Source organism: Peromyscus eremicus, chromosome 15 (assembly GCF_949786415.1).
Source record: "Peromyscus eremicus chromosome 15, PerEre_H2_v1, whole genome shotgun sequence".
NCBI lineage: Eukaryota > Metazoa > Chordata > Mammalia > Rodentia > Cricetidae > Peromyscus > Peromyscus eremicus.
In genome coordinates, this window is record NC_081431.1 from 61492626 (window position 1) to 61505294 (window position 12669).

The window sequence follows — 12669 nt, forward strand, 5'->3', positions numbered from 1 at the left end:
ACTTGTTCAACCTCTTTAGTTGACTTTAAGCTGAGCTGTGAATTGCCCTGCCAGAGATGCAGGTCAGCCCAACACTCAGCGGCCTGTCACAGAAGCCCCGGCCTCAGTTCCTGGCTTCTCTGCAACTCGCACAATGGTCCTATGGCTCCCACTTGACAACTTACAGCATCTTCTTCTTTCCCTTTCCTGGTGTGGGTGGAGGTGTGTGTGGCCGCGGCTGAGATGCCTGTCTCTTTAAGAGAGAGAGAGGAAGAGAGGAAAAGAGGTGGGGAGAGAGAGAGAGAGAGAGGAGAATCAGGAAGTATGCTAGAACTAAGAGCCTGGGCTCGACGGTTCTGGGCATCCCAGGGCTATCAGAGGGGCAGGAAAGAAACCTCCGGCCCAGGGCCGTCACCACTATCTTGGCCTCTGTGTGGATCCTGGGAGTCCATGACTACCAGGATGTACTAGTCACTGCCCACGATTGACTTCAAGGCCTGAAATCCCTGGGGATGCCACCCAGTCCCACGAGTCTGCATTCCCCTGCATCTGAGCTGGGAGATGGGGTGAGTGTGCAGCGGCTGTGGAGGAGGGTGGCATGGGGAGCCAAGTGGGGGCAGTTTCAAGAAAACTCTCAGCTCAATGCCCCCTTCCCCCGTCTTTCTTGTGACTGCTGGGAACCTAGTGGTGTCCTGCACTCCCTCGGGGTGGGGGTGGGGGTTTGGGGGGACACCACTCTCAGAAAGGACTGTTGGGAGGCCGGGGCAAAGGGCAAGGAGGATTATGGCCCTAAGGAGAACCACCATTGGCCAACAAGGTTCCCCTCTTGGGCTCTGCTTCCCAACACGCTGATGCAAAGCTGGGCCTCAGCTTCGGGTGCCTCTACCCTCCTCTGCTTGGGATCTTTTCCCTGAGGCCCATAATAGCCACGAGAGGCTCCCAGAGCATCTGGAAAGAGGCTGGAAAACCCCCAGTCCTGTGGGGAAGGTGACGACGACGACGGGAAAGGGTTAAAGGGCTGAGACAGGTGGCCTTTGATGGGGCTCAGAATCAAACAGCACCAAGGGGGCCTCTCATCCGCCCACCATTCTCTTTCCGGTGTAGCTCGGCTCCTGAACTTGCCCCGGCCAGAAAACATAACATACACTTGCCAGGAAGAGTCTGCCCGATTCTGGGCCACTTGGAGTGCAGGTAAGTAAGTACATCTGCCACAGAAGAGCCCCCAAGGAGGGTGGGAGCAGGCTGGTGTTGACTCACTGAAGGCTACTGCACATTCTGTATAGAAAAGGGCCTGGTGGGAGACAAGAATGCAGAGGTGATCCAGATGTGCCGTAGTCAGAGCTTCTGGACAGAACCCAGGACGCTGCGGCCCATCTGGGATTCTGCTCTGTGCATCTCAATGCCCGTCTACCTGACTTCAGCTGTGTGTTGCCCTAACACCAGGGTTTGGTTGAGGTCCAGCCTAGGTAGAGTCATGAAGGTGATACAGTCTGGGACCCTCGGCTCCCAAGGCTAGGACCTTGACCTCCACTTCAGTGTACCCTGCCTGAGCCTTGCATCGGGCTGACTCTTCAGCCATACAAAGAAACATGGACAACTCACTCACGTTGCCTTCAGAAGGTCTCACCAGCAACCTTACTTTTGCGTAATGCAGACGTGAGTGTGTGGTCTGAAACTAGGGTGTGACTGCTGATCTCTTCAAGTGGCTTCTGGCTCAAAAGCCCATGTTCTCCAGGGTTTGCATCTTTAAATTAGACTACTAGCTGTAGAGCGCTTGCCTAGCATGCACGAAGCCGTGGGTTCAATCCCCGGCACCTAGTTAATAGGGAATGGTGGTGCACAACTGTAATTCAAGCATTTCGGAGGTAGACGCAGAAGTTCAAGACCATCCTCAATACCACTGGAGGTACCTGAGCTGGCTACTCTGTCTTAAAAAAAAAAAAATACAAAGAGAATGGGCTCAAAAATTGAGCCATCTTTGGCTTGAAACCCAGTGAGATGCTGGAGCAGGAAGAGGCCCTGCCCAAAACAACTTTATTTCAAAACCTTGAAGGGGCGGGGCCCTTCTTGCACTCCTGCCCCCAGGCATCCCAGGACTCAGGCCCTATTTTACAGACAGGCGGTGAGTATAACTTCGGAGGCTACACTTTCTGGAACCAGTTGCTTTAGAGGAACCAGCTTTTGGAGGGAAGAGGATGAGAATAAAGATGGGGAGCAGAGTCGTGGGCAGTTTCAGATCTTCCCCAGAGCTCTTGAGCCCTGGTGTGTGACAGTCCCCCATCCTCCCACGCTCCCTTTATCCCTCCCATCCTTTCTTCTTGGTTATCTCCCCTACAGCCCTTTTCCTTCTGGAAAAGCACTGGGCAAGGCCTAGCTGCCTGGTGAGACTGTTAGCTCCCAACAGTAGGAAGTTAGGGGCCACGCAAGCAGAGATGGGGGCGGGGGGGGGGGGGGAAGCTCCAGGCTCATGTTGCAATCCTGGAGATTTGTGGTGATCTGACCGTCTCTGCCTGACCCTGCTGACCCAGGGCTCTTCCTCCTGCACTGTATCTGCTTCCTGGGACAATCCCAGGCCTGGATACCAAAACTCTGAGTCCCCAGTGCCGGAAAGAGGTGATAGAGAAAGTCCCCCTAGACTGGCCTACCTCTGAAGGGTGCTGGAAGGGACGGGGGGGGGGGGCACAGCTAGAAGTCCCCATGGGTATAACAGATGCAAGCTTGGGGCCCAGTAGGACCCTCCTGCTGTCTTGTGTTTCTTTTGGGGAGAAGTTACTTAATCTTCCTGTACCACCACTTCCCCAGGTCCCATGCCTGTGCCGTGGCCACACTGAGCCCTTGTGGGGTGGTCTTGGGAGCTGATGGCTGACTACCAGTATCTGTTGCAGATCAGGCATGGGACCTTGAGGCCCCCACATGGCTTTGTTTGTTTTCCCAGGTGGAAGAGAGCCAAGCCTGGGAGATGCAGAGCACAGCTAATTACCTATGGCACACGGATGACCTGCTGGGACAGGGGGCCACTGCCAGTGTGTACAAGGCCCGAAACAAGGTAATAGCAACTCCAGACTCCTTCATGCCCTAGAACTAGCCCTCCATTGGGCATTAGGATTCTACATAGCTGGACAAGGGTCCTAGGACTCTGTTCTCTCTCCTCTGATGAGAAAGGACTCCATAGGTTTGGGCCGACGTACGGCATCCTGGAAAATTCCTTGGAATGGTGCCTCTGTCAGAGACATGTTGGGACTAGAGGACAAGGCAGAAGGGAGGTGACAGCCAGTGGGGTCTGGGAACAGCTGGGCTCCCAGCTGAGCTGGGAGGTTGGGCCTGTCTGGGTTTGTCCTACAGTAGCTACAGAGCTGTGTCAGAATGCGCTCCGTGCTCAGGAACTGGAGGCAGGGTAGACTGCCTAGGCAAAATGAGCGATAACACAAGCCATCCGCTGTGGGACATCAGGTGTGTCACCTCCAAGTGCTGCTCCAGCCCCCCTGGGTAGGGGAAGGGGAATCAGATGCGAGCCCACCCAGCCCCTGCCTCTCTCGTTTGGGGCTGGGTTGGGGAAGGGGCTAAAGGCGAAGGTGGCGGCTCCCTGGGCCAGTGTGGTCCCCATGTTGATTGCCAACCCTGTGCCCACACGCCAGAAATCCGGGGAGGTGGTTGCTGTGAAGGTCTTCAACTCAGCCAGCTACCGGCGGCCCCTCGAGGTACAAGTGAGGGAGTTTGAGGTGCTGCGGAAGCTGGATCACCAGAATGTCGTCAAGCTGTTTGCTGTGGAGGAAACGGTGGGTCCTCTGCTTGGTCAGCCAAGAATGCTCTTGATCTTGACCTTTGCGGTCCAGCGATTGGGGGAGGGGGTGGGAGGAGGGGATGGTAAGGAACCTGTGGTGTGGGACCACACAGAGACATCATTAGGAAAGGAAAGGGGGACTCGGTGCCTAATCAGAGGGGGTTTCTCGGGAAAGGTAACCTTAGGTTCCTGTGTCTGAGATGGGTTTGAGGCACAATAAGAAGAAGGCAAGAAGCTGGGCCCCGGGAAGGAGAGCTGTGGGCTCCAGGTAAGCAACCCCCGACAGGCAGAAGTCGGAAGTACCCTCCTCCCCAAGCTTCCTTCTGTCCCGCGCACAGGGAGGCAGCCGGCAGAAGGTGATAGTGATGGAGTACTGCTCCAGTGGGAGCCTGCTGAGTGTGCTGGAGGACCCTGAGAACACATTTGGGCTTCCTGAGGAGGAGTTCCTGGTGGTACTGCGCTGTGTGGGTGAGCCATGCCCCGTTTCCAGGCCTAGGCCCTCTACAAAGTCCAGGATGAGTGTGATACTCTGAAACAGGCATCCCAGCCCACCTGAGGCAGAGGGGTGGGCCAGAAGGACCCATGTGATGGATCCAGCTCAAAGCTGTAGGAAGAAAATTCTAAAAAGTGTGTTGGCTGGTCTTGAAGGTAGCATTATTCACAATAGTCAACAGGTAAGACAGCCTGACGGAATTAGGTGCCTGCAGGCAGCGGAGTATCACTGAACAGCGGAGGGAATTCCAACTCACAAGGCAGTGTGCTGAGGAATGAGCTAGCCACACAAAGACAAAAACCACACTTCACCTACAGAGTGGGGCATGCTGTTTAATAGGTGTGGAACTTCATTAGGGAGGAGGAGAAGGTTCTGCAGGGGAGTGTTGGTGATGTTTGCATGAAAATATTAATGTGCTTAAAGCCACTGAACTGCTTTTAAGTTGAAGGGCCTGGTTGATTATGCCCCACACTGGGGAGGCTGAGGCAGGCTGATCAGGAATTCCGGGGCAGCCTGGGCTACATAGTGAAATATGTCGAAAAACAAAATTTTACATAATAAATTTTGTTAGGTATATTTTACCACAAATAAATAATAAGATGGAAAAGGTGTGCCCTGGGCTCCCTACAAAACCCAAATGAGTCAATATTGTGATGTCTTTGGGACCCCTTTTACTTATTAAGAAAAAGATAATTTAATGTATATGATTGTTTTGCCTACATGAATGTATGTGTGCCATGTGCATGCCTGGTACCCTTGATGAGGGTTTCAGACCCCCTGGACCTGGGGTTACAGATGGTTGTGAACCACCATGGGTGCTGGGAACTGAACTCTGGTCCTCAGGAAGAGTGGCAAGCGCTTACCCAAACCTTCCCTCCAGCCCCCTTAAAACTGTATTAAATGATTTTTATTAAATTATTTTTACTTTCTGGGTATGGGTGTTTTGCCTGAACATGTCGGGTGCATGACTGGGTGCCTGCAGAGGCCAGAAGAGGAGGCTGCATCTCCTGGAACTGGAGTTCCAGTTGTGAGCGGACCGTGGGTGCTGGGAATTGAACCAGGATCACCTGAAAGAACAGCCAGGGCTCTTTTTTTTTTTTTTTTTTTCTTTTTCCTTTTTTGTTTTTCAAGACAGGGTTTCTCTGTGTGGTTTTGGTGCCTGTCCTGGATCTCGCTCTGTAGACCAGGCTGGCCTCGAACTCACAGAGATCCGCCTGGCTCTGCCTCCCCAGTGCTGGGACTAAAGGTGTGCACCGCCACCCGGCTCAGCGAGTGCTCTTAACCAGCGATCCATCTCTCTGGCTTGGAACGCCCTTTCCTGGCCCTGTGGGCTTCCCTGTTCTCCAGTGTTTCCTGTGCCCCTGAGTTCCCTGTGACAACTCCCTGTCTATTGGGATCCAAGGACAGACTCTTCATCAGGACAAACCTCAGACATTGGACTGGCAGGTCCCTGGCTGGAGCCAAGCTAGTAGTACTCTGTCTGTCCCCAGTGGCTGGCATGAACCACCTTCGGGAGAACGGCATCGTCCACCGCGACATCAAGCCCGGGAACATCATGCGTCTGGTGGGGGAGGAGGGGCAGAGCATCTATAAACTGTCCGACTTTGGGGCTGCTCGGAAGCTGGACGATGATGAGAGGTTCGTTTCTGTCTACGGTACAGAGGAATACCTGGTAAGTGACATGGTGGAGACCCTCAGCTGATAGCCCCTTGCTGTGTGCCGCCCTAAGAGTCCCCTAGGAAGTGCCCACACTGGCCCTCCATGGCTACTCTCTACCTTTCTCCCATAGCACCCTGACATGTATGAGCGGGCGGTGCTTCGCAAACCCCAGCAAAAGGCGTTCGGGGTGACGGTGGATCTCTGGAGTATTGGGGTGACCCTGTACCATGCAGCTACCGGTAGTCTGCCCTTCATCCCCTTTGGTGGGCCCCGGCGCAACAAGGAGATCATGTACGGTGGGCGATGGGGCAGGGAATGAAGGGGACAGACCCTGGACTTCTTCCTGGCCGACACCTGGCCCTTCCCCCACTGGGTCCTGCTGTGTCTCTTACCCGCTGTCCCTGCCTTGACTCTAGAGCCGCTGCTAATCAAGCCAGAAGCACAGCCTTACACCCCTGACTTGGTAGAGAACACTCACAGACCTTTGTGTTAATTCAGTGTTCCCCCGGGGCCAAGGAAGCTTACAAGGTTACCGAGCCCGCAGGGGTGACGGTGGAGCTGGTACCCAGGTCCAGGGGCTTCCTGGTGTCTCTCAGTGACCCATAGGAGGAGCTGAAAACAGGGGCTACCAGGATGGACGGCCCAGAGCAAAAGAGATGTGGTGTCAAACCACTGAAATAAGGGGCCCTGCAATACAAGGATCTGCTGAGCTGTTGTTACTGATACCGTGTAGGAAAAAAGGACCCAAGTCTCGGGACAAGTTCCCAAGGTTCTAGCTGGAGGGCAGTTGGGAAAACATCTGCCGGAACTAGCACCATGAGCTCTTACAAATAAATACTGAGGAAGAACCGCAGAAGTCTACATTGGCTGTAGGTAGTGGGCGGTTGAGAGGAGAGGGCTTTTGGGGTTGCAGGGTAGTCCGTAAGAAGTGCTTCCGCCGGCACTGATGGTAGCTAACGGTCTGCAGAGGTACAGAGAGGCAGAGCATGATGGTCTTGGAGGTCAGAAGCGCTGCGGTCTACGTTAAGCGTTCAGCCTATGTTCAGGGATGTGAAACCGTTCTTGGTTGGCTTCCTTGGGGCTGGTCAAGGGTCAGCTGCTCTTCCCTTCTCCATCTGGGAGTAAACGGAAGACCTCTCAGAGTTTTCCTCTGCTCGGTGCGTCATCGGGAAGGTTGGTGCTTGCACCCTTGGTCCTGGGGCAAGCTGTGGGGAACCAATATTAGGTTTAGGGACAAGGGGGGAAGTTGGAGTGGAATGGGCTGTCAGGGAAGGATAGATTGGGGGGAGCAGTTAGAAAAGTGAGGAGAGAGTGGGCACTGAGCTCAGCGTGGCACAGACCTGGAGGTGGCTGGCCTGGGTATAGCCACAGTGGCAGTGGGAAGGACTCTGATGAAAGCAAGGAGCTTGGCTGGGCAGAGGTGATCTCACAGGTGGAGCCAGGATGCCCCAAATTCATTTTCCAGCCTACCTCCCAGTGGCTGGGCAACATGGACTGTGCTCTGCTCAGAGTTTATTGTTTCTTAAAGTATGGTGAATGAGAGAGAGGGAAAGAATGATGGATGGGTGGGTGGTGGGGAGGGAAGGTCCTAGTGGCCTAAATCTGCCCCACTATAGGCACAGAATCACCACAGAGAAGCCAGCCGGGGCCATTTCAGGGACTCAGAGGCAGGAAAATGGGCCGCTGGAGTGGAGCTATAGCCTGCCCGTCACCTGCAGACTGTCCATGTAAGTGAGAGGGCTCTCTGTGGAATCTAAGCTAGGGATCGCTTCTCTGTTGAGTCAAGACCTCCAGGCTATATCAGCAGAGCCCTGGGGCCCTCCGCTTTCCTTCTATAGTCTGGGAGGTTCCGTTTGGATGCTTGGGTCCCAGCTCTGACAATCTTCATGTCTTGTGTGTGTGTAGGGGGCTGCAGAGCCAGCTGGTGCCCATCCTGGCCAACATCCTGGAGGTAGAGCAGGCCAAGTGCTGGGGCTTTGATCAGTTCTTTGCAGAGACCAGTGACATCCTGCAGCGAATCGTCATCCACGTCTTCTCCCTGCCCCAGGCTGTCTTGCATCACGTCTACATCCACGCCCACAACACGTGAGTGGGAACAGCAGAGAGAGGGAACAAGAGCCTCCCCCGTCTGAGCAGTGGTGCGGGTCCAAGGGAGCGTCTCCCAAAACACATTGGGAAAAAGTACTGTTTCCACCAAGTTCAAGTCAAACGGACTTCCTTGTTTGTGTTCTAGATTCCATATTCTTTACAGTGCCAGCCTGGATTAATCAGCCTCAGAGGCGGGGCACTCTCTTTCCTGGGTTTATGATTTATTTTTCACAGAACCCCTTCACTCACTAAAGTCTTTGTCTTTGCTGTCGGAGACAGGCTCTTGCTGTGTAGCCCAGCTGACCTCAGACTCTATCCTCCTACCTTAGCCTTCCAAGAGCTGGGATGACAGGCATGTGCCCCAACACTTGGGTCACCGTATGAGATCAGGAGAATTTTAAGGAGGGTACAGCAGGATTGGACACAAAGGCGGAGGCTAGGCATTGGAACTCCTGAGTCCTCTTCCCATTGTACATGAACTCTGCCCTTTGCCTCTCCATCTTTGATGAAAAAGCCATCCCCATGGACCTTACCCCCCCAAAGCTGAGTCCTCCCCAGGGTGCGTGCTGATGCCTCCTCCTCTCATGGGTCTAGGATTGCCATCTTTTTGGAGGCTGTATATGAGCAGACCAACGTGCCCCCCAAGCACCAGGAGTACCTCTTTGAGGGTCACCCTTGTGTCCTGGAGCCAAGCCTCTCAGCACAGCACATGGCCCCCACCGCTGCGGGCAGCCCTCTGATTCTGTTCAGCGTGGCCAGCGACACACCCAAGGGGCTGGCCTTCAGGGACCGTGAGTAGGGCCGTTCAGGCTGGATCTTTTATTATACTTGAGACGCTCTCCTCCAGAACATTTGCGTTTACAACCCAGGACATGGCTTGTTTCCTTAGTAAATGTTTCTCTGGCCCGCACGGTAGATGCGAATTTGGTTTTAATTCTCCGCACACCTCTGAGTTGCCATGTGACTTCAGCTGGTGACTAGACTTGTCTTGGCTTTCTCCAGATCCTCCAACAGAGACGGGGCATTTGGAGTCTGTCTGTCCTCGACAGTCTCTGTGACTGGTGGGGATGCCTTGGGTAGTTTGGGCTGCTGGAGAGAAGGGCAGGTGGGCCGAGGCCCAGAGCTTTGTCCTTTCCTTACTTTCTAGAAGGAATATTCCTTCTCATTTGGAATACGCTTAGTCCTCCTCGGAGGTAAGGGAGAGGCTTTAACCTTGCAAGTCTGCGGGCTGGAGAGGCAGGGCTGTGAGCTTTAGGATGTAGTTCTCAAACCTGACCACAAGGTGGCAGTAAAGAACCGAGACTTAGAAGAGCCGCTGGGTCAAGGTTTGCAAGCCAAGGGGCACCAGGAGAGTTGGGGAGCTTTAGGTGGGAGATGGGCAGTGAGGGGTGCCTGTGAGCTGGGAACAAGGAAAGATGGCCTCAGTATTGGCCCAGTCCATAGAAGCAGGCCCCTCAGACAGGGTCTTTGTCTGCAGCTGCTCTGGACGTCCCCAAGTTCGTTCCCAAGGTCGACCTACAGGCAGATTACAGCACAGCTAAGGTGAGGGGCGCCCCCAGGAGGCAGAAGGGGGTTTGACACACGGGGAAAGCCCGCCCAGCCCATCTGTATGTTTCAGGGGGTGCTGGCTGCTGGTTTCCAGGCCCTGTGGCTGGCGCGGGTCCTGCTGGATGGGCAGGCGTTGATGCTTCGAGGGTTACACTGGATCCTGTGAGTGCTGTGGAGGGCTGGAGGGGGGCATAGCATACCCGTCCAGACCTCTCCTGTCCCTCCCTAAGGCCGTGCCTACATGCACAGTGCCCCCCCCGCCCCCCTCGCACCCCCCCCCTTCCCCGTCAGGGTGGCTCTGACTAGGGCGGCCCTCACACAGGGAGATGCTTCAGAACACGTGCCAGCAGACACTGGAGGTCACGGGGACAGCCCTCCTCTTCCTCAGCAGCAGCCTGGGCATCGAAAGGTGGGTGTTCCAGCTAGGCCAGCCGGGGCCCCTCAGCTCTCCTCTCTGCTCCTCACCCCTGCGATGTATCGGCCTTCCCCCAGCCAGAGTTCCTACCCCCTACAACGTGAGCATTCTCACCCCATGCTTCATACCCTATCTTCCCACATGGTACCCATCCTCAGCTTAGCCCTGCCTCCTGCGGGGAGAAATCCACGTGGGCACTGCCTCTCTGGGCTCTAGGACAATGCCTTACCTCGGGAAGGGCAGCCTCCAACCCTCAAAAGCATAGTACCCCCTCTCGTGCCCCAGGAAGAGCAGCCCCCCTAACCCAGATAGAGACTTAATTCACCAGGACTTTGAATGATTTAAAACACTCATTCTGTGCCAAGCCCCAGAGAAGATTCCAAGGAAAGACTCGTTCCCAGATGCTGTCCCTGCCCATGACCAGTGATGGAAAGCCAGGCTGTCTCAGCCTCCACACCTTTCCTCTTATTTCTTTTTATTATTTCCTCTTATTTCTGGGTCTTTCGCTTGTCCTTGCCTTCTGGGGTGGAAAGGAAGAGCCTGGGAAGGAGGAAGCTAAGCCAGTGGAGGGTGGAGAGAAAGAGCAAAGGAAGATCCACTGCTGTTGAGTAAACACAGCCTGAATCCTGGAGGACAGAGTGGGGGTGGCGAGAGATGGGAGTTCTACAGCCCAGGGAAGCCTTTCCCATCAAGCGGTGACAACATTCCTAACCCCTTCCTCCTCCCCCCCCCCCCCAATAACCTGAGCCTTTCCATTGGAAGTGCAGGGAGTTTCCCAGGGTGGGCCGATCTCTGTATGAGCCCAGGGCTGGCAGACACTGATGGTGAGGTGATGAGGTGACCGAAGAGAGGATAAAGGGGAAGAGTGTTTCCAGATGATAGGACTGGCACCCATTGTGACTGAGTCCCTCTGGATGGTGACAGAGGGTGGAAGCCATCCGGATCGTTCCTGTTGGACATCCTCTGGCTAGTCCCCTGCAGGGCACAGAGATGGGATCGAAGGGTGGGTGTGGCATCTGTCCACAGAAGGGCCTGGGCTGCCCAGGTGCAGTCTGTCCTTCCTTACTTAGCACATGAGCCTGGGGAAGGGGCCTTTAGGGATGGGGAGCCAAAGCACAAAACAAAGCCTACGTTGGTGGGGATGGAAGGGTTGCTGTGAGGCGAATGTCCTGGGTGAAGCCAGGGAGAGAGGTGGCAGCGGGGGGGGGGGGGGGGGGGCATGGCGTCCTGGAGGGTCCATTTAGAGAGAGGTTGGTACCAAAAAACCTGACCACGGTGATCGTTTATGGGTTCTCAGTCTGGGCAGAGATGTGTGGAGGAAGGTGTGGGGCTTCTGTCTGCCCCTTGCCCTGGACTGACAGGTTGTAGGAGGCAAGTGTCAGCTGGATGGATTTTCCACTCTGGCTCCAAGGCTCTGAGGCCAGGAGAGTCAGGTGTGTGGAGGAGGCTGGAGAGCCGAGGGGCCCGCATAGAGCCAGAGACCAGATGTGATCTCTTTTCTGGCTTGCAGGGGACTGCGGGCCATCAGGACCTTTGCCTGCCTGGGCCTCAGCCAACATCTGAAGTCTCCCAGTCCGGTGTTTTGCAATCCCATTCTTCCTGGACCCCCTCAGAGCTGTAGATTCCTCTGAGGGCTGTGGTCACCAGCTCCCTCTACAGTGGAATGCGGTGGATTTTAACAAGTGAAATGTCTCCTTTGTTGTTGGTAGCAGAGTTACATCCTTCCCGCCTGCCCATCCTTTCTTTCTTTGGTGTGCTTTCTCAGCAAGGCAGCCTTCCTACTCTCTGTCCTGAAGGGCTCTGGCTGGAGGAAGAGCTGGCTGTCAGTCTTGAGGTTTCCACCCTCCCCAAACCCCAATTATATAAATTCACTCCCTCAATAAGTAACATCAACATGGGGTATGTTGTGTGCTCAACACCGTGGGTCCCTAGAGCTCTCTAGTGGGTAAAGGATACAGTGTCCCCGCCCACGTGGAGCCTCAGTGGACTCCCAAGATGCTCTGCTCACCTCTTCTGTCCTTCCATGGCCCATTCCCGTGCAAAAAGATGCAGGATTCTCTCTTGATTGTTATCATGTAAAGATGATTCTGGCTGGCCGTGATAGCATATGTCTTTAATCCCAGCACTCAGGAGACAGAGGCAGGAGGATCTCTATGAGTTTAAGGCCAGCCTGGTCTACATAACAAGCAAGTTCCAGGACAGCCAGGACCACATAGAGAAACCCTATTACAAAAAGAGAAAGAGAGAGAGAGAGAGAGAGAGAGAGAGAGAGAGAGAGAGAGAGAGAGAGAGAGAGAGAATATGCTAATGTCTGAGAGAGGGAAGTGGACACCAGGTCCCACCCCTAAGCAAAAAGCTATTTGCAGTTGATCCCTGCCTGCAAAGGGAAAATCAGTGTTCTCCAGTGGTGTCTCACTGGGTATAACAACCACTCCACAGCGGACTCCATGGCCAGGAGTAGTTGGCCAACACGAAGTGAACTCCATGGTTGTTATTTTTGAGTGGAGGAGGCAGGACTATATTTCACTTTGTTTTGACCTTTGTCTTATTGGTTTTTTATTTTTGTCTCTGGTTTTTTTTAGAGAGAAAAAGAACATAAAGCTGAATGGGTAGGAATATAAGGAGGATCTGAGTTGGGGGAGGGGAAAATATGATCAAAATATATTGTATGAAAAAATTAAAATAAAGAGAAAAAGTTTTTTGTTT

At 54.2% G+C, this 12669-nt stretch overlaps 1 protein-coding gene across 1 annotated transcript; it reads left to right on the top strand.

Annotated features, from left to right (window-relative positions):
- Positions 1 to 299: 299 nt before the first annotated feature.
- Ikbke (inhibitor of nuclear factor kappa B kinase subunit epsilon) lies at positions 300 to 11594 on the top strand. Its single transcript, XM_059280198.1, has 14 exons — positions 300 to 545; positions 1084 to 1170; positions 2915 to 3025; positions 3615 to 3755; positions 4099 to 4228; positions 5744 to 5925; positions 6043 to 6203; positions 7529 to 7639; positions 7818 to 7997; positions 8595 to 8791; positions 9478 to 9542; positions 9619 to 9710; positions 9871 to 9957; positions 11474 to 11594. Exons 3-14 carry the CDS (start codon positions 2939 to 2941, stop codon positions 11592 to 11594), a joined length of 1554 nt encoding a protein of 517 aa, XP_059136181.1. The 5' UTR covers positions 300 to 545; positions 1084 to 1170; positions 2915 to 2938.
- Positions 11595 to 12669: the final 1075 nt, after the last annotated feature.